Here is a 27,712-nt window from a genome sequence, read left to right on the forward strand (position 1 = left end):
GCATTGCAAGTTGTCTTGTTGTCATCCTTTCTCGTCAATCTCTCTCCAACTTGTGTGCTGCTTTGGCGCCATGCATGGCGACGTTACAAAACTGGCACATGATTCCAAGGAAACAAAACAGAGGGAACTATATTTCCATTCCCTAGTCCTTCTGCGTTGACCCAATTAAGAACTGCTACTAAAAAGCATGTATACATAACTACTGTAAAGAAATGTCAACACTTGGTAATGATCTTTGTGTGTATACTTGACGATTCAAATGCATGTTACTCACAATTCTGTTGTTGCTAGGAATAGTGGTGTTCATCTAGTCTGTCTAGAGTGGAGAAGAAAAGGCAGCTGTGTTGTGGCTCGGTGTCCTCGTTAGACCTCCACGTGCCTCATTTCCTCTGTCTCCTAATTTCAAAGAAGTCTGGACCCTTCATAGGAAATTGTCGGCGTCAGTTTATAGAAATTCCTTAAAATAATTGGCCAAGTTTTTCCTTCCTCCACTTGTCATGCATGACATTTACTCTGGATCAGCTGCTTCAGTGATTTTGATGTCCATGTGTTAGGATCAGAGTGAACGACCAGATAGTGGAGGTGGATGGCACCAGCCTGGTGGGAGTCACGCAGCGTTTTGCCGCCTCCGTCCTGAGGAACACGTCTGGAGTTGTGAGGTAAGATGCATTCTGTCCAAAGTGGAGGAAGAAGTGTCACAGTGAGCCATCTTCGGGTTCTAAAAGTAGTCTTCGGTCTTGTTCACAATGCAGGCCAACTCCTAGATTTTTTGCCCATATGTGGTAGTTTGAACAATCATGTGTTGGACTGTCAATGCACCGTAAAAATATTATTTGAAAGGGGCAAAGGAATGTAGTAACGTTGTCGTATTTTCCAAATATGTCTTTATTTTTTTGAGTAATGCAATGGTTACCTAACAGAATTAGTTCTCATGAACCATATTTAAATTGGCATAGACACACAAGCTAATTTCAATATATAACTGGCACAATAAATGTGTTTTAATTTGTGGTCATTCAAATGATATCATTTCACTTATTGGCATAGTGGTATATGGCTGCATAAGATCCGAGTATTTGCACTCTGTTCCACTGTTAGAAACTCCCAAAGTCTAAATGTACTGAAAATAGATGAATGTAATCATTTCCTAAATTCATAATACGATTTTATCTAAAAAAATAATGTGCTGCAATCCATATTTTTTGGTCATTTGTCTTAAAAATACTTTATTGCTTGGCCACAATTCAATTAAAAAATCATTCAATACTTTAATAACACATCACATTGTAACTGCATGTACAATATAACTACATTAACAAATAAATATACAATACATCCATAACTACAGCTATGCTTATATATTGTGTAATATATGTAAATGCGTGCTTCTTTCCTGGTGACACAATCTAACGGGTCTGACAAACTGTGTGAGCTCTACGCATAGTCATAGAATATTTCTATAAATACCAACATTAGGCTTGTGCTGTACATTTCACACCTTTTTCTGCAGTGACCTTTATAAATGATGGTCAGCCAGAGAATAAGTGGACGCAGCATGAGGAAAGGATCAATAGGTTTTGGCACAAAGCCACTGGTAGTAATAATTGGCATTTTCATTTGGTAGCATCCTAATATTTAGCGAGTAATCAGAAGCCTCGAGACACAAAAAAGCGATAAATATAGTGGAGACTTTCAGTGACTTTGAAATACAAGCACTTATTTTGGAGAAGCGGAAAAAGATGGTTGGATGGTTCTGCTCTTTTCAACAAGCAGCGGGTCCTGCTGTGGATGCCTCCCCCACCTCAAAGCACTGGAACGTGATGAATATGACAAGGGTCAAACATCTCTTTAATCGCCAAAACATAACAGGCCACTCAACATCAGATATCCTTTTAGGCCACAACCACAGAGCCGGGGCCTGATCATGGCCTCACAGACAGTTGAAAATAACAGACAGTAATCATGGTGACATTTTTTTTAAAATGCTTAAGAAAAAATTTTTTAGTTCCTTTATATTAGATTTGCTTATCATGTTTTTCACTCACTTTCTGCAAAGGTGTCATGGCGAACTCTGCAACTTGAACAATGACAACATTTGTAACCCCTCATTTAAACTAAGTATATACCAATCACTCAATGAATCAATCAATCAATCAATCAATCAATCAATCAATCAATGTTTATTTATATAGCCCTAAATCACCAGTGTCACAAAGGGCTGCACAAACCACAACACAAACCACAACGACATCCTCGGTAGAGCCCACAGCCAGTACTCTACCTTGGCCACCGGAACGGACACCCTCCACAATGGAGAGGAACAGAGAAGAAAAAGAAAAGAAACGGCAGATCAACTGGTCTAAAAAGGGGGTCTATTTAAAGGCTAGAGTATACAAATTACTTTTAAGGTGAGACTTAAATGCTTCTACTGTGGTAGCATCTCGAATTGTTACCGGGAGGGCATTCCAGGGTACTGGAGCCTGAACAGAAAACGCTCTATAGCCCGCAGACTTTTTTTGGGCTCTGGGAATCACTAATAAGCCGGAGTCCTTTGAACGCAGATTTCTTGCTGGGACATATGATACAATACAATCGGTAAGATAGGCTGGAGCTAGACTGTGTAGTATTTTATACGTAAGTAGTAAAACCTCACAGTCACATCTTAAGTTTACAGGAAGCCAGTGCAAGTGAGCCAGTATACGCGTAATATGATCAAAATTTCTTTTTCTTGTCAGAATTCTAGCAGCCGCATTTTGTACCAACTGTAATCTTTTAATGCTAGACATGGGGAGACCCGAAAATAATACGTTACAGTAATCGAGACGAGTCGTAACAAACGCATGGCTAATGATCTCGGCGTCACTAGTGGACAAAATGGATCGAATATACCTTTAAATATAAATATATATATGTATATATATATATATATATATATATATATATATATATATATATATATACAAACCCCGTTTCTATTTGAGTTAGGAAATTGTGTTAGATATAAATATAAAGGGAATACAATGATTTGCAAATCATTTTCAACCCATATTCAGTTGCATATGCTACAAAGACAACATATTTGATGTTCAAACTGATAAACATTTTTTTGTTTGCAAATAATCATTAACTTTAGACTTTGACGCCAGCAACACGTGTGAATAAGTACTGATAAAGTTGAGGAATGCTCATTAAACACTTATTTGGAACATCCCACAGGTGTGCAGGCTAATTGGGAACAGGTGGGTGCCATGATTGGGTATAAAAGCAGCTTCCATAAAATGGTAAGTAATTCACAAACAAGGATGGGGGGAGGGTCACCACTTTGTAAGCAAAATGTCGAACGATTTTAGAACAACATTTCTCATCAAAAGTTTTAGATAATATGGAGAAATCATTGCATGTAAGCGATGACATGACGGACCTTTGAACCCTCGGGTGGTACTGCAACAAAAAACGACATCAGTGTGTAAAGGATATCACCACATGGGCTCAGGAACGTGGCGAAGTTGGTAGAGTGGCTGTGCCAGTAATCTGAGGGTTACTGGTTCAATCCCCACCTTCTACCATCCTAGTCACGTCCGTTGTGTCCTTGGGCAAGACACTTCACCCTTGCTCCTGATGGGTCCTGGTGAGCGCCTTGCATGGCAGCTCCCGCCATCAGTGTGTGAATGTGTGTGTGAATGGGCGAATGTGGAAATACTGTCAAAGCGCTTTGGGCTCCTTAAAAAGGAGTAGAAAAGCGCTCTACAAGTACAACTCATTTACCATTTACCATAATACCACTGTCAGTAACTACAGTTGGTCGCTACATGTGTTAGTGCATGTTAAAGCTCTACTGTGCAAAGCAAAACCCATTCATCAACAATACCCAGAAACACCGCCGGTTGCGCTGGGCGCGAGATCATCTAAGATGGACTGATGCAAAGTGTAAAAGTGTTCTGTGGTCTGACGATTCCACATTTCAAATTATATTTGGAAACTGTGGACGTGGTGTCCTCCGGAACAAAGAGGAAAATAACCATCCGGATTGTTATAGGCGCAAAGTTCAAAAGCCAGCATCTGTGATGGTATGGGGGTGTATTAGTGCCCAAGGCATGGGTAACTTACACATCTGTGAAGGCACCATTAATGCTGAATGGTCCACACAAGTTTTGGAGCAACATATGTTGTCATCCAAGCAACGTTATCATGGACGCCCCTGTTTATTTCAGCAAGACAATGCCAATCCACGTGTTACAACAGCGTGGCTTATTAGTAAAATTAGGCGGGTACTTTCCTGGCCCGCCTGCAGTCCAGACCTGTCTCCCATCAAAAATGTGTGGCGCATTATGAAGCGTAAAATATGACAGCGGAGACCCCGGACTGTTGAACGACTGAAGCTCTACATAAAAAAAGAATGCGAAAGAATTCCACTTTCAAAGCTTCAACAATTAGTTTCCTCAGTTCCCAAACATTTATTGAGTGTTGGTAAAAGAAAAGGTGATGTAACACAGTGGTGAACATGCCCTTTCCCAACTACTTTGTTACGTGTTGCAGCCATGAAATTTCAAAGTTAATTATTATTTGCAAAAAAAACAAAGTTTATGAGTTTGAACATCAAATATCTTATCTTGGCAGAGTATTCAATTGAATATGGGTTGAAGAGGATTTGCAAATCATTGTATTCTGTTTATATTTACATCTAACACAATTTCCCAACTCATATGAATACGGGGTTGTGTGTATATATATATATATATATATATATATATATATATATATATATATATATATATATATATATATATACATATATATATATATATATATATATATATATATATATACAAACCCCGTTTCCGTTTATATTTACATCTAATACAATTTTATATATGTTATTATATATATATATATATATATATATATATATATATATGTATGTATATATATATATATATATATATATATATATATACATACATATATATATACATATATATATGTATGTATGTATATATATATATATATATATATGTATATATATATATATATATATATATATATATATATATATATATATATATATATATATATATATATATATATATAAATAAAATGCAGATAATAGCTATTGTAGCTATTGTTGTGACCGCTGAGTGTAGAAAAAAATACTATTTTAGAGACAAAGTGTGTTTTCCAGGTCAGCTCCTCGTCAATCCTCCTCAGGTACCTTTGACTTGATATTTTCCTCTCTCCAAATTCTTTGCTGACCCTCAGTTGTTCCTTGGCATGTAGATCAAATGATGAAAGTGGTCTTTCTGTTGGAGCGTAATGCCACGTCTGCATTGCTTTCACATTACAATTACACAGTTGGGACAGGAGCGCACGCGCACACATAGTTTAAACGATCTTAATATTTGCCTTTCTGCACATTTATGTGTTTGTTTTTATCTCCAAATTTAGATACTCTGGGTATGTTTAGGTTAGATACAGCACATCTGGAAAATATTCACAGCACTTCACATTTTCCACATTTTGTTATCTTACAGTTTTATTCCAAAATGGAATACATTCATGTGTATTCTCAACATTCTACACACAATACCCCATAATAGCAATGTGAATTTTTTTCATTTTGCATATAAGTATTCAGAGCCTCTGCTCAATCCTTAGTTTATGCATCTTTGGCAGCAATTCCAGCCTTAAGTCTCTTAGAATACGATGCCACAAGCTTGGCACACTTATCTTTGGGCACTTTCTCTCATTCTGAAATCCTGGATGAAAAGCTACACTTCCCATCCAACCTAATTGAGCTTGAGAGGTGCTGCGAAGAGGAATGAGAGAAGGTGCCCAAAGATAAGGTTGCCAAGCTTGTGGCATCAACAAAGTATTGAGCAAAGGCTATCAAAAGGGATCTACATGTGATTGTTTTTATTTGTTATACATTTGCCCAATCTAAAAAAAAAACTATTGGGTATTTTTTGTAGAATTTTTGGAAGAAAAATAATGTATTCCATTATGGTATAAGGCTGTAAGATAACATGTGGAAAAGTGAAGCACTGTGAATAATTTCCAAATGCACTGTACTTATAAGTAGATAAAAGCGTGTTGGGGTTTTTCGGATGGTTTCCAGACGATTTTACAGGTGTATAGATCACATTTCCATCACCACCATGCAACAAGGATGCAAAGTTGTATCCTGTGGTAAAGTGTAACCGTAATAATTGCAGGTTTGTCATCGGCCGAGAACGACCGGGCCAGCACAGTGAGGTGGCCACGCTCATCCAGCAGACCCTGGAGCAGGAACGGCGACAGCGAGAGCTCCTGGAGCAGCAGTACGCTCACTACGATGCCGATGACGATGAGGTAACGACTATAATCAATCTGACAGCATTGATGGTAAAATGGGCTTTGGAAAAAGTGTATTATGAATGGGTTGCACCTGGCACACTAATACACACACACACACACACACACACACACACACACACACACACACACACACACACACACACACACACACTCATCGTGTTTCTAATGCACGCACGCACGTGCACACACACGCACACACACACCGTGCTTCCTGTCCCTCTGCTTGCTTGTCTCCACCATTCCAAGTCTCCCACGTCATGGTGGACAGTGCAGTGGGACTGTTCTCCAGGCCATGGCTGACACAATCCCAGGAACACACATGAAAGACTGTCTCTTCTAATTAAGGTCCTGCTGAGATTTGGTGTACAGAACAGTCTCCTTCCTCCATCATCCCACTGTCTGACACCATTTCAAATAGTTGCATGTGGGGCATAGATCTCCACCAAGGCTCCACAGTCATAACTAGACTAGTTTACTATTCAATTCAGGATTTTTGCTTAATTTGCGGACCAAGGAAGGACCTATCAAATCCTTTGGGCACCTCACCGTTTGATTACCATTACCATTCTAGGGCTCTAAATTTTTATGCACCTATAATTATGATATTGTATATAGTGAATACATCATATATTCTTATTATAAATGCAAAATGTGTTACATTTATTAGTAATAATATGTCTATTTGGCTCCGCCTTTGGCTATTCACATTTTTAGTATTATGTCATTTCAAGTTTTTGGATGTAGTGTGTACAACACACGCCCACACATATTTTTAAATATATATATATATATATATATATATATATATATATATATGTATATATATATATATATATATATATATATATATATATATATATATATATATATATATATATATATATATATATTAGGGGTGTGGGGAAAAAATCGATTCGAAAATTAGTCGATTCTCATTTTTTTTTAAAAATATTTTTTTTTATTTTTATTTTTTAATCAATCCAAAAAAACACTACACCGCAATACCATAACAATGCAATCCAATTCCAAAACCAAACCTGACCCAGCAACACTCAGAACTGCAATAAACAGAGCAATTGAGAGGAGACACAAACACGACACAGAATAAAGTAGTGAAACAAAAATTAATGTTATCAACAACAGTATTAATATTAGTTATAATTTCAGCATAGTAGTGATTAAAAATTCCTCATTTACATTATCATTAGACATTTATGAAAATAAAAAAAAGAACAATAATGTCACAGTGGCTTACACTTGCATCGCATCTCATAAGCTTGACAACACACTGTGTCCAATATTTTCACAAAGATAAAATAAGTCATATTTTTGGTTCGTTTAATAGTTAAAACAAATTTACATTATTGCAATTAGTTGATAAAGCATTGTCTTTTACAGTTATAAAATGTTTTTAAAAGAATCTACTACTCTGCTTGCATGTCAGCAGACTGGGGTAGATCCTGCTGAAATCCTATGTATTGAATGAATACAGAATCGTTTTGAATCGGAAAAATATGGTTTTTGAATCGAGAATCGCGTTGAATTGAAAAAATCTATATGTTATCGAATCGTGACACCAAGAATCGATATTGAATTGAATTGTGGGACACCCAAGGATCCGCAGCCCTAATATATATATATATATATATATATATATATATATATATATATATATATATATATATATATATATATATATAGATACATGAGACTTGTAGTAAAAATAATAATGTTACTTTTGACGACACAACGACATGTGTTAAGCTCAGCAGGTTTATTTGAGGTTAATTATGCGGTGAAGTACGTATGCTACTATGTGTGTGTGAAGTAGGACTATGTGAATGATTAAACAATTAAAATGTTACTAGGGGTTTGTGGCATTTGCGTGTTGAATGAGAAGTCTAGAAGTCCAGTGGGGCGAGGCTGGAGGAAGGTCCGTGAAGAATGCTAGAGGTCCGGGGGCAAGAAAGACGTCAAGGTCCGTGTCCAAACAGCGGTCGAGGAGCCAGGGAGGCCGTCAAAATCCAGGGGGCGGGGAGTCCAGGGAAGCGAGGCGCACAGATCAAACCAAGGATACAGAAGGAATACTGCAGGAACAAAAGGGGCAAGTGAGGACAAGGGCAGAAGGAACGCGAAGAGCAAGTATATAGGTAAAGGAGCCTGAGACGCGATAGCTTACTGTGAGACAGAGAACTACGTTCTAGCACTAGATCTCAGGAAATGCTGGCTCCTACGGTGGGGAATCTCTTCAGTAACAGGTGCGTTGATCACTGATTGTCTGCAACCGTGCAGGGCTGTAGCGGAGCGTGTAGGGGCGTATTTAGCGGTGCTCTCAGCGGCGCTAGCAGGAGCAGATAACCCTTCTTGGTGTGCAGACATCCTTGATTCATTTTCTGTGCCTTCTAAAACCACAGAATGCACAAACGCTTTGGCCCCAGATACCATAAACATGGCGTGTGTCGTCTATCTACTCATTCATATCCATGGCTGAAAATTTTCGCACTACATGAATATTGTAGTCTCTTCAAATGTTTCAATATACTTGCTGCTTTCTTCTTCTTAGCTCGCTACTTGCTGATGTGACGTGGTTACCATGTGACTGTGGTTGAAGTGCACATAGCATTTATTATGTTCTCGTTTCACTATTGAACATTTAAGCTAGCTTAGCGCTGGCATAGCTTGTGTTCTCCTCCATGTGTGTCCACGCTAACTCAGCTAACACAAAATGTTGAAGTAATGTTAGCTCATGGTTCATTTTTGGCCTCTGATCACGATCTCCATTGTGGATAGACGACACGTTCGATGCAGCTAGCTTTTTCAGTTGAGCCAGTGTCTTGGCAAGACACGCCCCCCGCTGGAACAAATGCAACACTTGCACGTGTGTCTCAAGAAATATGCTGAAGATCGGTGGTAAATAAATATTGTCTGAGCTCAGCAGACAATCAGTTCAAAATATCAGCCCTTGATGCAATCTCAGGATTGGGTCTCTACATCAAAAATAATTTCCTGCATATGCAGAAAATTGTCAATGACATTCATGTTTTATGCACTGAGGTTAAATATTGAAATTATACTTAAAGGCACACTTTGCAGTCGACTCAGGGCTGTACACTTAGCTTTTCACTAATAGCTCCGATGCTACTAAATGAAAAAATAGACATTTTTGTAATGGCCATAGGGGTCCATCTATACATAATAAATATTCCAGTCACAATTAATTTGTGCTCAGCTGGGAAAGTAATAATATATACTTATTATGTCATCCATTTAATTAACATGAAACTGTTACAGGCTTATTAAATCATCTTAATATTAAAAAATGTAACTTAAATTAATGTGGGGATATAAAAGGCATCCGGTCCTATCAGACCGGACAGAGGCGGAAGCAGAAGCGGAAGTAGATGACACACCACCTGGAGCACCTGTCAGTCACAGCATTTTTACTACGGAGCCACTTTATGGAAGTATTCTCATTTTTGACTATTTTTGTGACTTACCATTGGCCTGTGGAGAACCTGGACAACACGGACTATTACCAGGAGGACTTTTGAGTTGGACGCACAGACGCGGTACCGTGAGTACACAGCTGTGGCTTCCGAACAATTGATTGCTTGCCCATACGTGCCGCTGTGCACACGTTTCGTACGTAACTTTGGGGACTTTGGGAGAATATTTGTGTGGTATAAACTTTGGGGAGGTGAACAGTATTTTAGGCTGTGGGATTTTGTGTGTTGTGCGGCTGTTTGATTTATATATACGGGTTGTATGGACGGGAAGGGCTGGGTGTTTGTTATGCGGGATTAATTTGTGATATATTAAATATAAGCCTAGTGGTGTTGTGGCTAATAGTTATACATGTTTTGTGTTTATTTACTGTATTGATCATTCCCAGCTGAATACCAGGTCCCACCCGTGATTCCTTAATTAGCGTAGTGGCAGAGACACCCGGGGAACTTGGGTGCGTTTGTTACATTTTTTTGTAGCACAGAAAAAAAATTGTAGCAATATGAAATGTCCTAAATATCACAGTTCCCTTATTAACACTCAAACAAGGTACACATGTACATACATATAAACACAATGCCATCATACGGTCTACTCTAACACTCAAACACCAAGAACGTCCCTAAAATGTGCTAACACTGTCGCTAACACGAGTGTAGGGCTGGCCCATATGGATCAAAACGCATATCGCAAAATAGTTTGACCCATAAACTAACCCATACATGGAAATATTTGTTGACGTAACTTAATATCTCCACCATGTCCTGATTTCCTATTTTTGGGACTTGTGGGGATCCCAAATACACAAAAACAGGTTCCAGTGAGTAGGAAATAGGTTTTGAGATAAGAAAAAAGAAAAGGCCTTGAAAATAATATTAGAAAAGTCAAATATAATTGCCAATCTTCTTTTAAAAACATTCAGCTATGCTCAGTCTTTTTAGCTAACAAAGACACAAAATACCAACACGTGTAATAAAGTTCCCTGGTTTAAAAGGACATGAAAACAATTGACTTTTAACAATAAATATTGTTATAGGACATGCACACAATAAACATGAATACATGACATACACACAAACATTATTATATGACATACACACAAACATTATTATAAGACATACACACAACAAACATTATTATAAGACATACACACAACAAACATTATTATAAGACATACACACAACAAACATTATTATAAGACATACACACAACAAACATTATTATAAGACATACACACAACAAACATTATTATAAGACATACACACAACAAACATTATAGGACATACACACTGTAAATATGATTATAGGACATACACACAAACATGATTATAAGACATACACACAACAAACATTATTAGAAAACATACACACAAAACATGATTATAGGACATATACACACACTAAACATTATATGACATACACACAATAAACACGATTATAGGACATACAAACATTAAAATACATACACACAAAAACATTATAAGACATACACACAATAAACATGGTTATAGGACATACACACAAACATTATTATAAGACATACACACACAAAACATGAGTATAGGACATACACACAAACATATGACATACACACACAAAACATGATTATTGGATATACACACAATAAATATGATTATAGGACATACACACAAACATTAAAATACATACGCACAAAAAACATTGTAAGACATATACACAATAAACATGGTTATAGGACATACACACAAACATTATAAGACATACACACAACAAACATTATAAGACATACAGACACACAAAACATGATTATAGGACATACACACAATAAACATAGGAAATACACACAATACACGTTATTATAGGAAATACACACAAAAATGTTTATAGGACATACACACAATAAACATGATTGTAGGACATACACACAAACATTATAAGACAAACGCACAACAAACATTATCAAAACATGATTATAGGATATACACACATACATGATTATAGGACATGTACCCAATAAACATTATAGGAAATACACACAATAAACATGATTATAGGACATACACACAACAAAACATTATAAGACATACACACAATACATATTATAGGACATAAACATTATTATAGGAAATACACACAAAATTGATTATGGGACATACACACAATAAACATTATTATAGGACATACACACAATAAAAATGCTCATAGAACATACACACAAATGTATTACTGGACTCACCCACAAAGATGTTTGTGATCCTCTGTGACAGGCTGTGTTCTGAAAATTACTTTTAAAAAGTCCTTCATTGTAGTTACTTCTTACTAAACCCAAAAAAGTAATTGAATTATAAATGGAATTGATTACTAGAGAAAGTAATTCATGTGTTAAAAAATACACTTAAAATATCTGGCATACTGCAGTTGAGAAGTTTCATAAAAAGTGTGTATATGTGTGTGTGTGTGTATATGTATGTATATATATATATATATATAAGGGCTGCAACAACTAATCGACTAAAATCGATTTAAAAATGGTTGGCGATTAATTTAGTCATGATTCGTTGGATGTATGCAGTGCGGATGCGCTGAGGCTATTTTTTTTTATTTTTTTTTTTTTTTTTTTGTTCTTTCCTAAACTTTTATTTAGGAACTGCAACATTTACAAAAAGCTGAGAAACCATAACCAAAATAAGTACAAAAAAGTACAAAACAGCGCCAAGGCGGCGGCAGCAAGCCAGCCAATGATGTGTCATGTACAGCTCACGTGACCAAGCCGTATTCTTTGTCTGGAAACATTCGAAAAATGGCGGAGGAAAACCGGAGCGATAGTGTAAGTGCAATGGAGAAAAGTCTATGACTTAAGTCGTCAAAAGTGTAGGATTTCTTCACCCACTTCACTTCACTGCAAAGAAGACTGTTTCCTGCAAAACGTGCAACATCGACCTCGCGTGGCACGGAAGTACGACATTGCTTCGGGAGCATCTTAAGAGGAAGCACGTTGGATCCATGGATGAAGAAAAAAAATCAGGGTATGTAACTTTTTAAGTCCATAGTCCGAGTACATTGATCCGTTGTGTCCGTCTTTGTGTTTTTTAATATTTTGTTAACAAGGAGATTATTTTAAAGCAATAAACGGACAGAAATATCTCAGGTTGGTTTCATAATGGATCAATGTAGCCGGACCCAATAAAGCTATATAAATCTATTTAGACTTGAGTGACTCTTTAGTATAACTAAACATTATGAAGGTGCTGGAATATTTCATGCTATTATTCACAGGCAGCTTAAAATGAATATTGTATTATTCACAACAGAAACGTGTACAATATCTGATTCAGTTCTGATCTGATGAGTTACATTTCTGTGTTATTATTGTTGTATGCTGCATCCCCAATGTCCATTTATTTCATTTAGCTTTTTTTTAATGTGGTGGTGTAATTAGATAGATAAATAGATGTATGTATGTTACTTGTATTGATTCCCTCAGGGAATTTCCTCAGGAACATTTAAATTCCAGCAGCAGTGTACAGAATTGAGATTGAATTTAAAAAGTAAATAAAGGGGGTTTAAATGAAAAAAAAAAAAAAAATATTACAATAAGAATACAAATAAAAAAGCAACATAAGAATAAAAATATAACAGTAAAAATAACAATATAACAAGAATAACTAGGCAGCAGTCACCATGATATGAAAAAAGGTGCCTTTTACATCAGAAATTATTAAATAAATCAAGTATGTATTGAGTTACATGTAAATGTTGCTACTATGTACGTTCATGATATGGTTTCTCTCAGAAACAAGCCAGCATTAGAGACTCTGTATAAAGGAAGGTGTGCACACCACGGCAAGCGGCTACACTGACTGCTAGTATCCTAAATATGTTGGTAACTGACTTGGTGGAGGATGACTGTTTCAGAAAAAATATTTACGTCCTCAACCCTGGTTACACTCTTCCCTCAAGGACCCATTTTACCAAACTGATGAAGAGGAAGTATGAGCAGACATTTCCAGATGTGTAAACTGACATTAAAGCCACCAAGAGCAAAATTGTTCTGACCACTGATGTGTGGACAAGTGTAGTCTACCTTGGCAATACATGCCACTACATTGGAGAAGAATGGAACATGAAGTCAATCTGCTTTACGACCATGCCTCTAGAGCAGGGGTCGGCAACCCGCAGCTCTTTGGCAACTCTGATGCGGCTCAGCTGCACAATCGCCGACCCCCCAGAGTGTTGCGGGGAGATTCCGTATTTCAATGCCTCTCCCGGACATCACCCGCAGTCAACGTTCTCCAATTTTCACCCGGACTACAATATTAAGGGCGTGCCGTGATGATATTACTCTTAACGTCCTCTTGAACGTCATCGCGCCCGCCATTCACGGAATGCTGTTTGCGTCCTCTTGAAGGTCATCACGCCCGCCATTCACACAATGCTATTTGCATGCCGACTGGACACATGCATTTCACTGTTTCTATCGGCACATGTATGAGATTGCAAGGCATACTGGGTGACACAGAGTACGCTGACGGTTGTGATATAAAGAACTTTAACACTCCTACTAATATGCGCCACATTGTGAACCCACACAAAAGAAGAATGACAAACACATTTCGGGAGAAAATCCTCACAGTATCACAACATAAACGCAACACAACAAATACCTAAAATCCTTTGCATCCATGACACTTCCTGACTATGTTATACACCCCGCGAGCACCAAACCCCGCCCACCTCAACCACACAGGGAGGAGGGGGAGGGAGTTTGGTGCTTGGGGGGTGTATAACATAGTCAGAAAATGTCATGGATGCAAAGGATTCTGGGTATTTGTTGAGTTGCATTTATGTTGTGTTACTGTGAGGATTTTCTCCCGAAATGTGTTTGTCATTCTTCTTTTGTGTGGGTTCACAATGTGGCGCATATTAGTAGGAGTGTTAAAGTTGTTTATATCACAACCGTCAGTGTACTCTGTCACCCAGTATGCCTTCCAGTCTTGTGCGTGCATCTGTGGAAGCCTCTCACAACATGTTGCTGGACTGGCAAGCAGTTTGTACATGTTGTAGAAGGTGTTTAAGGCAATGGCTTCATAGCATGCCCTTATTTTTGTCATCTGGGTGACCACCAGCAGATATTGGCGAGGATAGTTGCGGCTCCCATTGTCTTCCTCATTTTGTGAAACGGGTCAAAATAGCTCTTTGAGTGGTAAAGGTTGCCGATCCCTGTACTAGAGGAAAGACATTCAGCATCCAACATTGCAGAATAGGTAGTAGGCAGGTTTAAAAATCCCTTAAGCAAAATTATTGCTATTGTGCATGACAAAGGTGCACCATATAAAAAAACAAAACATTTTTCTAACACTTGCCTTGCTTTTGTTATGCTTAGCAAGTAGAAAGGACATGGTGCCAGTATGCGTTTTTAAAAAATAAAGTATTGGAAAGGATAGAAATGTAGTTTGTCTTTTTTATCCGATTATCAATCGATTAATCGAAGTAATAATCGACAGATTAATCGATTATCAAATCATTAGTTGCAGCCCTAATATATATATATATATATATATATATATGACAGCAGTGTGTGTGTGTGCCTTTTTAAAGGTGGTGCCTGTTGTGACGTCAGCAAGTCTCACAGTCCCAGGTAGGCACTGAGATGTTTCTGTTAGCTTAGCCAGCTAGCAGCAGCCGTTTGTCAACTCTGACGACAGCTCTTTTGAATCATTCACTGGTTTGTGTTTCCTCTGCTTAATATATATATTGAATGTGCTTCCTTCGCTGTATGTTCTTGTCAACAAACAGGGTAATGTTTGGATGGCAAGTTTGTCACTTATATTGATTTGTTGTTCAATATTCCTTCAGACCCTTATAGTTACTACCGCCATGTGCAGTTTGTGTCATTTGGTGGTGAAAAAAACTAACATCTAGTTTCATCTGTGTGTGAGCTCAGAGGGGCAGCCACGCTTAGCCAGCTAGCATTAGAGCTGTGTTTTTCTGTTCCTCCAGCTTTTAGACATCATTATTGTTCTCAGATGACAGAATTTCAGTTAGGTTTTGTAAATTTTCACCACTTTCCACGTTGAATAGTAGGATTGTTTTTTATTGGCCAATTCCGTTAACGTGCGACTCATAGGGCCTTACGCTCCAAACTGATTATTAGCAAAGGCAAAACATGATTTGAACAACACGGACTTGGGGTGTGATGGTGAGAGGCTACGAGAGTGGCAAAGTAAAAAGGCCACTGTTTGTCACGGAAGACGTCAGTTCATTAACTGATGCATGGCACTCTAATGCTAACCCTGCAAGGACAACCCAAGTGAAGTCACCCAAACATACACCATGTGCTTGCTTTTTCACCATGTGCACCAAGTATCATCCATGGAAGATTTTCAACTTCATTTGCACACAATGATATTTGGTAAGATGAAATTAAGTCAAATGGTTGAATCACATGCTTCCTAAGGTAGTACATCCATGTGACTTTTCCGATCTAACCAGCCAACCCAGACCAAAGTGGTAAATTACAATTATACAGTTAATACTAGGGCTGCAGCTTTGATACTTTTAGTCATCAAGTAATTTATTGATTATTTAAACACATTTTAGGCCTTAAAACAAAAATAAAAATAGTTCAGATAAACAGATTTTCTGTTTGGCATAACCTTCCTTTTTTTATCAACAACACTGCATTTGAACTGTTAGTTAAAAAAGTAAAACTCTGCTTTTAATTCCTTATAAATCTATTGCAGAAACCGTGCAGAATCTATGTCCGCGCAGTTAATAATACAACTGTTTGTTAGTGGTTTATAAAATGATTATGAATACAGTTAAAAAATAATTAATGACATAAGTTCACAATAATAAATATACAATTTTCCGAGAAACTATTATTTGATTCAAAAGTGACCTTTAAATGAATAGTTATACAATAAGAGGTCTACCAATGAATTAAAAATGAATAAAGATAAGGATAATGTTATGATTCTTACAAAAGTATTTACAGTGAATACTACCTTGGAATAAATGTTTGCCATTATGATGTGCAGTGATGTTTTCGAATGACCGCAAGTCTTGAACTATACAAAACCTTTCAATGGTTGGAATCTGCGCTTTTGCGTGATATTCTAGTTACTATGTTCATCAAATTCGTTACTATTGTAATCTACGTCACAGCAGGTCAGATGAGGCACCAAGCATTGTGGGTTGGGAACGTTTCCACATAGTGTTTCCAGAGCTGCCAGCCTGAAATGCGGGTGTCAGGGACAGACGCGGAAGGAGATTTTTACAACTAAGATCTAAAGCTTAGTGATATATTAGCTATATCAGATTGTAGGTGTTTTGTTTTTTTTACCCTTCACATTCATATTTCGCTGTGTTTGTTGAATCTTTGTTGCATTTCGCTTAATTGTAAAATATGTCGATCGAGAGAGGATGTGACGTTCATATATTTTCAATATTCAGTGTTTTATCATTCATAGTTAATATTGTAAATCCCACACTGTTAATTTTCATCTACATTCTGGGTGTCTCAATCAGTAAAAATATTTTAATTTCCATTCTGTTTTTCAAGGCAGTCTGTGATAACGTTTTTAACATTCAATCAGATATTATCCATTATTTAAATTTGTTGTAAGTATTAAATGAACCAAAATATGACTTATTATATCTTTGTGTAAAATATTGGACACAGTGTGTAGTTTATGAGATGCGATGCAAGTGTAAGCCACTGGGACACCACTGACTCTAATGTTCTTTTTTTATGTTTTTAATGATATCAATGAGGGATTTTTAACCAGTGCTATCTTGAAATTGTTACTAATATTGATAATATATTTATTTTTGTTTTACTACTTTTAGATTGTACCGTGTCATGTCTGTGTGTCCTCAATTGCTCTGATTATTGCTATTCTGAATGTTGCTGGGTCGGGTTTGGTTTTGGAATTTTTTGTATTGTTTTGTTGTATTGATTATTAAATAAAAACAATAAAACACATTATTGTGAGGCTTTGTTTTAGTGTTCCTAAAAATAGGGTCCAAACACACATACTGTACAGCAGATTTTCACAGCTTACATATATATGTATGCGTGCGTGTGTGTGTGTACATAGATAGACATACCGGCCCCCAGGCGCATTTTGTTCTCTAAATTTGGCCCTCCGAGTCAAAATAATTGCCCAGGCCCGATCCAAATTATACCCAGAAAGCAAAGCTCAAATATATGTGCTCAGCCAAAATGAAATATGATGGACAGCATATTCTACATCTATCCATTTTGTACCACTTGTCCCTCTCAAATATAGAAGTCCATATCTCAATACCGCCATAAAAATCTGTGATCATCATTTTATGTCTAAATATTTTTCCAATTTGTCGCTTTAATTACTCAATGGAGAATAATGAGTACATCCATTCATTTTCTATCCTATCCGAAAAAAAGTCAGATGTTTGTATAGAAAAGACATTTAGGTTGTCAGATCAATTCCTTTTGGGGAAATGAAGTAGTTTATCTTGATTTGTACACCACTGATAGCAGAATGACTCATGCAAAGTGCAAAAGAAGATGTGGCCAAATCAGCGTGAAGAAGCAAGTTGTCGGCTTCATGGTGGTGGAATTAGTAATTTACTAGAAGTTCGTAATAACAACATCCCACTGCAAACTATAACCACAATCCTCCCTATTCACTTCTTGTTCTCGTAGCAGACAGGCGAGTACGCCACAGATGAGGAGGAGACGGGGCCGACCGCGGCGAGCGGGGAGAAGAACATTGAGGTCTTCGACTTGCCGGAGACTGACGACGTCTTGTCCCCTTCCGATTTGGACGCCACCAAACTCTACCAGAAGTTCAAAGAGGTACTTTTTTGGATTGGATTAGATTCATCAACATTATTAGCAGGGGACTATCCCGAGGAAATATTGATATCAGTCTGATATCAGCAAACAGCAAGTATCGGATGAGCGCTCCGATACAAGCAGTGTATTGGAGCAGGGTCTTTACTTGTGCAAAGTTTTTTCCTGGTATTTTAGTCATGCCAAGCGAAAGGCAATGAGGCGCTAGCAGCTACACAACAGCTAAGCACACAAGCTTGAAAAAAATTTAAGTCTAAAACACGTTATTTGTCAGTATAAACAAGTGTCGAATAATTATAGTTGCAAATTACTGACACATACAAAGTCTGAGGCAGAAGCGTATAAGAAAGTATCCAAACATCTGCATCATTCAACTTACTATGTCATAGTCTCAATGTATTTATTGTGACCACTAGAAATGGGATCTTTGGGGCATCTCAAGATCCGATTCTGGGGGTGGCGATTCGATTCAGAATCGATCTATGAGCATCTCAAGATTCGATTCAATTCCGATTCTGGGGGTGACTATTCGATTCAGAATCGATCTATGGGCATCTCAAGATTCGATTCAATTCCGATTCTGGGGGTGACAATTCAATTCAGAACCTATATTACACATGATTTTTGTAAGCTAATATTCTGCATCGAAATTATAATAAAACCTTTTCAAAAGAGGTTACAGGTTTCAAAGCTCCTCTTCTGACGTACGACTTATACGCCAAGTGTTGGCCTAAAAAATGTATTTTTAAAATTGTAATTTCAAAATTTTAGCTCCATAAATCACTTAACGCTGATCAATAATTTAAGAAAATAGAACAACCACAATTCCAACCAAATCCCCAATTTAGAATACTTAGGATAGACAAAGCAATGGAGAAAATATACAAATGTATAAAGGCAACAGTATCAATAGTAATGTAGATCTCTCTTTGTTTTAAATCCAAAAATTATTTGTTAAAAACTTTTTTTTTTTAAAAAGCACAAAAAAAATGTTTTTTTTAAAATTGATTCTCGTAATTTATGCATTGATTTAAAATTGGGATTGATTAAAGTTTCGTTTTGGATGTTAATCAACTTTTTTGAGCACCCTCCACTTCAACTTAAAGACAGCATACATCTGTCGTTACAAGCTTTGTGCTTTTTAGGGATGTGAATCTTACAACTCACAATTCAATTCCATTCCAAATCTTGAGGTGACGATTAACTTCAGAATAATTATCGATTTAAACCAAATCTTGCAACGTAATTATTAGCTATATAAACAATGATTTTAAAAAAATCAAAAGGTTACAAAAGCTCCTCCTTTGGCTGCATGACCTAATCTGATGAAAGTATGTACAGTACGTGTCTGATTTGTCAAAGTGCTATTGGGACAGCCTTACTTTAATGCTGGCTTGTTTATGTTTGTGTAGAGAATGTCAACAACTGGCTGGCCAAATACAGTACACATGTCCATTCAACATTCATGCATTTACGTATCAGGTTCAGGTTTCACTCACTGCAAACACGACAAATTGCTGCTGACTTTTGACTTTTGAAGCGGGTCACACTCCAAATATGTCGTCGAGAGCTTTGAGCAAGGAATAATCCTTCTTTGCGAATGTTCCTTTTTGGATTATGCAATCAACTTTTTTTAAAATCTTTTTCTATTGGACGGGCGTATCTTTAACACTTGCAATGTCTGGAACCGTGACAAACCAAGAAAAAAGATTTAAAGTATGAAAAGCTGTGATCCCTGGCTTGAAGTCTTAATGCCCTGGAAGATGACGTCCTGCTGCTCGGCTGCCTCGGTCCGTCACACTGTATCGAGCCTGTCCTGCCACGCGCTTCGTTATCTGACCGTCCTCTCCTCTATCCTCCATTTACCAACAGCTCCAGATCAAACACACAGTGACTGAGGCTGAGATTCAGAAGCTGAAAAACAAGGTAGGTCATTAGAACTGCTAAGGTGACTTTTAAGGTTGGATGTCGTGCCTTTGACGCAAGTTTAAGTTAAATGTGAAGATTTTCAGAAATGTAAAGAGGATTTCCAGTGCATGTTAAACATAGGACAGGACTTCAGTCAATATTTCAGTTGTTTGCTGCAGCGAGATTCATTCTTCACTGATGTACTGTAGTGTGGTTATTGTACACTATGAAAAACCTTTACATAATCAGTACTGTAGTATAGTTATTGTACACTATGAAAAACCTTTACAAAGATAATCAGTACTGTAGTATACTTGTTGTACACTATGAAAAACCTTTACAAAGTTAATCAGTACTGTAGTATTGTTATTTTACACAATGAAAGACCTTTACAAAGATAATCACTACTGTAGTATGGTTATTGTACAATATGAACAACTTTTACAAAGAATAAGTACTGTAATGTGGTTATTGTACACTATGGAGAACCCTTACAAAGACAATCAGTACTGTAGTACAGTTATTGTACACTAGGGGCGTCACTAGACCTAATACTGTACTGGGGAACAAAGAATTCATGAGAACGCGCCAAAAAAAAAACATAATTAGCTCTTATTTATCATAAAAAACATATAGTTCCACCTGAAATTGTGGTTCATCAAAGAAGGCATGTGGCCTACTTGTGCACTTTACTCTACACTTCTAAACAATTACTGATAAAAGCGAAAATGAATTCAGCCAGCTCAATTTCTCCTACACTCTGCTTCTCCTGCCTGGTGCAACATACAAACAACTGAATATGATTAACTGTCACCTCAGATAACGTTTACAACTAACATTATTCAAAACTGCAAGTGGGGTAATTTACACTCACCATGTTGTCAACCAAGTCTCACCTGTCAGTGTCTACGCTCTGTCATCTCTCTCTGAGGCCTATCAACTTCCTACAAATATGTACATAGTTGAAAGTCTCCTATCTGCATTTTTATGATCTTCAGTTTTCACATGGGATTATAAGAATAGCGAATGCTGCTGTTTACAAAGTTATTCCACCCTTTCTTGTGACAAAAAAGTCCATCCATTTTCTACCGCTTATTCCCTTTCGGGGTCGCGGGGGGCGTTGGCGCCTATCTCAGCTACAATCGGGCGGAAGGCGGGGTACACCCTGGACAAGTCGCCAACTCATCGCAGGGCGACAAAAAATTCACCTGACCCAAAAGCATTCTGTAAGAAACTGACAGGTTTTTTGTTTTCCAAAAAATTGTTTTTTGTTTTTTCCTCATGTGGGAGGTTTTGTATTTCTGCCATCAATATTCAAAATCAAATGATTTAGAGGCAAAAAAAAAAGAAAATAAGGAACTTCCAAGCTATTTCATAACTATAAATGACCCTAATGAAGTAACAGATGCTTTTAACACCTTCTTTGTGAATGTTGGAACCAATTTAGCAAATTACGTTGTACAACCTGAAAACTGTGTCAAATTTAATGAACAAACCATTCAAAGCAATTTATAATTGTTTTTAATTTCTCCTCTTCATTAAAGTGAAATCACAGAACTTGTAAATTCTCAGAAAAACTTGATTGATAAAATTGATAAGGAGTTTGCTGTTGGCATTTTTATTGACCTGATCAAGGCCTTTGACACCATCGATCACACATTACTTATAAACAAAATGCAGAGATATGGTGTCTGAGGTCTTGCTCGTGATTGGTTAAAAAGTTACCTTGGTGGCAGAGAAAAGTGTGTGCATATAAACAATGTAGATTCAGATAAAAAGATTATAACACACGGAGTACCCCAAGGTTCTTTACTGGGACCAAAATTGTTTTTATTGTATATCAATGATATCTGTAAAGTATTTAAAACAACTCAACTGTATTCTTTCTGCTGATGATACAAGCCTGTACTGTTCTGGGCGAGACCTTGGCCAGCTCCTCGAGACTGTAGAGCAGACCTGGGCAAATTAAGGCCCGGGGGCCACATACGGCCCCTTACGCTTTTCAATCTGGCCCGCCGGACATTTCCAAATAATTTTTTTAGATCTTTAAAATGGAAAGTGTTGCTGCCATTTTTGATGTGCACTCATGTTTTATGCCGGACAGACCTGGCCGGCCCAAGCGCATTGTGAATGTCTGCTGGGAACGTCTGGCAGAGTCTCCTGTCAGAGAGAGTTTCAATTCGCATCTCCGGAAGAACTTTGAACATGTCACGAGGGAGGTGCGGGACTTTGAATCCGAGTGCACCATGTTCCGCACCTCTATTGTCGAGGCGGCTTATTGGAGCTGTGGCCGCAAGGTTGTTGGTGCCTGTCGTGGCGGTAATCCCAGAACCCGTATGTGGACACCAGCAGTGAGGGATGCCGTCAAGCTGAAGAAGGAATCCTACCGGGTTCTTTTGGCTCATAGGACTCCGGAGGCAGTGGACGGGTGCCGACGGGCCAAGCATTGTGCAGCTTTAGCGGTCGCGGAGGAAAACTCGGACATGGGAGGAGTTCGGGGAAGCCATGGAAAATGACTTCCGGACGGCTTCGAAGCGATTCTGGACCACCATACGCCGCCTCAGGAAGGGGAAGCAGTGCACTGTCAACACCGTTTATGGTGCGGATGGTACTCTGCTGACCTCGACTGCGGATGTTGTGGATTGGTGGAAGGAATACTTCGAAGACCTCCTGAATCCAACCAACACATCTTCCTATGAGGAAGCAGTGCCTGGGGAATCTGTGCTGGGTTCTCCTATTTCTGGGGCTGAGGTTGCTGAGGTAGTTAAAAAGCTCCTCAGCAGCAAGGCCCGGGGGTAGATGAGATCCGCCCAGAGTTCCTTAAGGCTCTGGATGCTGTGGGGCTGTCTTGGTTGACAGCCCCACAGCCCCTCTGGATTGGCACACCGGGGTGGTGGTCCCTCTCTTTAAGAAGGGGGACCGGAGGGTGTGTTCCAACTATCGTGGGATCACACTCCTCAGCCTTCCCGGTAATGTTTATTCAGGTATACTGGAGAGGAGGCTACGCCGGATAGTCGAACCTCAGATTCAGGAGGAACAGTGTGGTTTTCGCCCTGGTCGTGGAACTGTGGACTAGCTCTATACTCTCGGCAGGGTTCTTGAGGGTTCATGGGAGTTTGCCCAACCAGTCTACATGTGCTTTGTGGACTTGGAGAAGGCATTCGACTGTGTCCCTCGGGAAGTCCTGTGGGGAGTGCTCAGAGAGTATGGGGTATCGGACTGTCATATTGTGGCGGTCCGCTCCCTGTACGATCAGTGTCAGAGCTTGGTCTGCATTGCCGGCAGCAAGTCGGACACGTTTCCAGTCAGGGCTGGACTCCGCCAAGGCTGTCCTTTTGTCACCGATTCTGTTCATAACTTTTATGGACAGAATTTCTAGGCGCAGTGAAGGCGTTGAGGGGTTCCGGTTTGGTGGCTGCGGGATTAGGTCTCTGCTTTTTGCAGATTCTGTGATCCTGGTGGCTTCATCTGGCCGGGATCTACAGCTCTCACTGGATCGGTTTGTGAAGCGACTGGAATGAGAATCAGCCCAGAAAAAGGTGGAGTGCCATCTCCGCATTGGGGAGGAGACCCTGCCCCAAGTGGAGGACTTCAAGTACCTAGTAGTCTTGTTCTTGAGTGGGGAAAGATTATTGTGGGATCGACAGACGGATTGGTGCGGCGTCTTCAGTAATGCGGACGTTGTATCGATCCGTTGTGGTGAAGAAGGAGCTGAGCCGGAAAGCAAAGCTCTCAATTTACCGGTCGATCTATGTTCCCATCCTCACCTATGGCCATGAGCTTTGGGTCTTGACCGAAAGGATAAGATCACGGGTACAAGCGACCGAAATGAGTTTCCTCCGCCGAGATAGGGTGAGAAGCTCTGTCATCCAGGAGGAGCTCAAAGTAAAGCCGCTGCTCCTCCACATCGAGAGGAGCTAAATGAGGTGGCTCGGGCATCTGGTCAGGAGTCCACCCGAACGCCTCCCTAGGAAGGTGTTTAGGGCACGTCCAACTGGTAGGAGGCCACAGGGAAGACCCAGGACACGTTGGGAAGACTATGTCTCCCGGCGGGCCTGGGAACGACTCGAGATCCCCCGGGAAGAGCTGGACGAAGTGGCTGGGGAGAGGGAAGTCTGGGCTTCCCTGCTTAGGCTGCTGCCCCCGCGACCCGACCTCGGATAAGTGGAAGAAGATAGATGGATGGAGGGATGGACTCCTGTTTTATAATGATCGTAAGACTGGAACTATACGAAGTATTCCAATGGTTGAAATCTGCGCTTTTGCATGATATACTAGTTACTATGATGATCTACTTAGTTACTATGGTAATCTAATTACTATGGTAATCTACGTCACAGCAGCACGGACGAGGCACCAAGCAGTGTGGATGTAGAGCGTTTCCACTGAGTGTTTCCAGAGCCTGAAATGCGGGTGTCAGGGACAGACGCGAAAGGAGATTTTTACAATATATTCATATATATCAGATTTTAGGTGATTTTTTTTTTTTTTTTTTTTACCATTTGCGTTCATATTTTGCTATTTGTTGCATTTTTGTTGTGTTTCACTTGATTGTAAAATATGTGGATGGAAGGGGGGACCTGTTGTACACTATGAAAAACCTTTAAAAAGACAATCAGTACTGGAGTATATATATGTATATGTGTATTAAAGAAAATAAGTATTTGAACACCCTGCTATTTTGCAAGTTCTCCCACTTAGAAATCATGGAAGGGTCTGAAAATGTTCATAGTAGGGGCATGGCCACTGTATGAGAGATAACCTAAAAAGAAAAATCCAGAAATCACAATATACAACCCCGTTTCCATATGAGTTGGGAAATTGTGTTAGATGTAAATATAAACTGAATACAATGATTTGCAAATCTTTTTCAACCCATATTAAATTGAATACACTACAAAGACAAGATTTAGTGTTGCCAATCAACATATCCCCAGGTGCATGTCTTTGGAAGTGGGAGGAAGCCGGAGTTCCGGGAGGGAACCCACTCATTCACGGGGAGAACATGCAAACTCCACACAGAAAGATCCCGAGCCTGGGATTGAACCCAGGACTGCAGGACCTTCGTATTGTGAGGCAGACGCACTAACCCCTCTGCCACTGTGAAGCCCTTCTTCAAACTCATAAACTTTATTTTTTTTGCAAATAATAATTCATTTAGAATTTCATGGCTGCAACACGTGCCAAAGTAGTTGGGAAAGGGCATGTTTACCACTGTGTTACAACACCTTTACTTTTAACAACACTCAATAAACGTCTGGGAACTGAGGAAACTAATTGTTGAAGATTTGAAATTGGAATTCTTTCTCATTCTTGTTTTATGTTGAGCTTCAGTCGTTCAACAATCCGGGGTCTCCGCTGTCGTATTTTACACTTCATAATGTGCCACACATTATCAATGGGAGACAGGTTTGGACTGCAGGCGGGCTAAAAAGGTACCCGCATTCTTTTTTTTTTACGAAGCCACGCTGTTGTAACACTTGTTTTGCTGAAATAAGCAGGGGCGTCCATGATAACGTTGCTTGGATGACAACATATGTTGCTCCAAAACCTGTATGGACCTTTCATCATTAATGGTGCCTTCACAGATGTGTAAGTTACTCATGCCTTGGGCACTAATACACCCCCATACCATCACAGATGCTGGCTTTTGAACTTTGTGCCTATAACTATTTGAATGGTTATTTTCCTATTTGTTCTGGAGGACGCCACGTCCTTTGTTTCCAAATATAATTTGAAATGTGGACTCATCAGACCACAGAGCACATTTCCACTTTGCATCAGTCCATCTTAGATGAGCTCGGGCCCAGCCAAGCCGGCGGCGTTTCAGGATATTGTTGATAAATGGGTTTGGCTTTGCATAGCAGAGCTTTAACTTGCACTTACAGATGTAGCGACCAACTGTAGTTACTGACAGTGGTTTTATGAAGTGTTACTGAGCCCATGTGGTGATATCCTTTACACACTGATGTCTGTTTTTGATGCAATACCGCCTGAGGGATCAAAAGTCTGTAATATATTCGCTTACGTGCAGTGATTTCTCCAGATTCGCTGAACTTTTTGATGATATTACGGACTGCTGGTGGTAAGATCCCTAAATTCCTTGCAATCGCTTTTGAGAAATGTTGTTCTAAAACTGTTCGACAATTTACTTACAAAGTGGTGACCCTCACCCCGTCCTTGTTTGTGAATTACTTAGCATTTCAAGGACGCTGCTTTTATACCTAATCATGGCACCCAACTGTTCCCAATTAGCCTGCACACCTGTGGGATGTTCCATATAAGTGTTTGATGAGCATTCCTCAACTTTATCAGTATTTATTGCCACCTTTCCCAACTTCTTTGTCACGTGTTGCTGGCATCAAAAATGTTTATCAGTTTAAACATCAAATATGTTGTCTTTGTAGCATATTCAACTGAACATGGGTTAAAAATGATTTGCAAATCATTGTATTCCATTTACATCTAACACAATTTCCCAACTCATATGGAAACGGGGTTTGTATGATTTTTTTTTTTAACAATTTATTTGTGTGATAAAGCTGAAAATAAGCATTTGAACACCAACATTAATATTTGGTAGAGTAGCCTTTTTTGCAATTACAGAGGTCAAACGTTTCCTATAGTTCTCACAAGGTTTGCACTAGAGATGCGCGGTTTGCGGTTTCATCCGCGGAGTCCGCGGATAAACCGCGGGTCGGGCGGGTGACATGACGAAAAAATAGATATTAATTAGATCCGGGCGGGTGGCGGTGGAACTATCCGGAAATATTTGATATACATGGTTCTGGGATCGGTATCCTTTGCCATTCAAATAGCCATTTAAGACCCGTGTCACAAAGCGAAGAAGACAATAGGAGACGCTATTATTCTCTAGAATGACTGCCGGCAGTCACCCAGATAATAAGTATTAGGGCGTGCTATGAAGCTATTGGCTTTATCGCCTTCTACAACATGTACGATCTGCTTGTCATTCCAGCATCATGTTGTGTGTGGCTTCCGCGAAAACAAGCACACGACTGCAAGGCATACTGGGTGACTCAAGTATACTAATGGTTGTGATATAAACCACTTTAACACTCTTAGTAATATGCACCACGCTGTGAAGCCACACAATACAAGATTGAC

The 27,712-nt window shown here is 38.9% G+C and overlaps 1 protein-coding gene across 5 annotated transcripts in view; it reads left to right on the top strand.

Annotated features, from left to right (window-relative positions):
* The window catches only part of ppp1r9a (protein phosphatase 1, regulatory subunit 9A), a 160,227-nt gene that overhangs the window by 107,421 nt on the left and 25,094 nt on the right, over positions 1 to 27,712 (top strand). For 3 of the 5 annotated variants that reach the window (XM_061882368.1, XM_061882367.1, XM_061882371.1), the window contains exons 5-8: positions 555 to 659; positions 6,210 to 6,345; positions 18,527 to 18,679; positions 20,549 to 20,602. In XM_061882368.1, the coding sequence (XP_061738352.1) occupies positions 555 to 659; positions 6,210 to 6,345; positions 18,527 to 18,679; positions 20,549 to 20,602 (448 nt within the window). The remainder of the gene's footprint in view (positions 1 to 554; positions 660 to 6,209; positions 6,346 to 18,526; positions 18,680 to 20,548; positions 20,603 to 27,712) is intronic. The other 2 variants (XM_061882370.1, XM_061882372.1) reach the window with 2 other exon arrangements.

Source organism: Nerophis ophidion, linkage group LG21 (genome assembly GCF_033978795.1).
Source record: "Nerophis ophidion isolate RoL-2023_Sa linkage group LG21, RoL_Noph_v1.0, whole genome shotgun sequence".
NCBI lineage: Eukaryota > Metazoa > Chordata > Actinopteri > Syngnathiformes > Syngnathidae > Nerophis > Nerophis ophidion.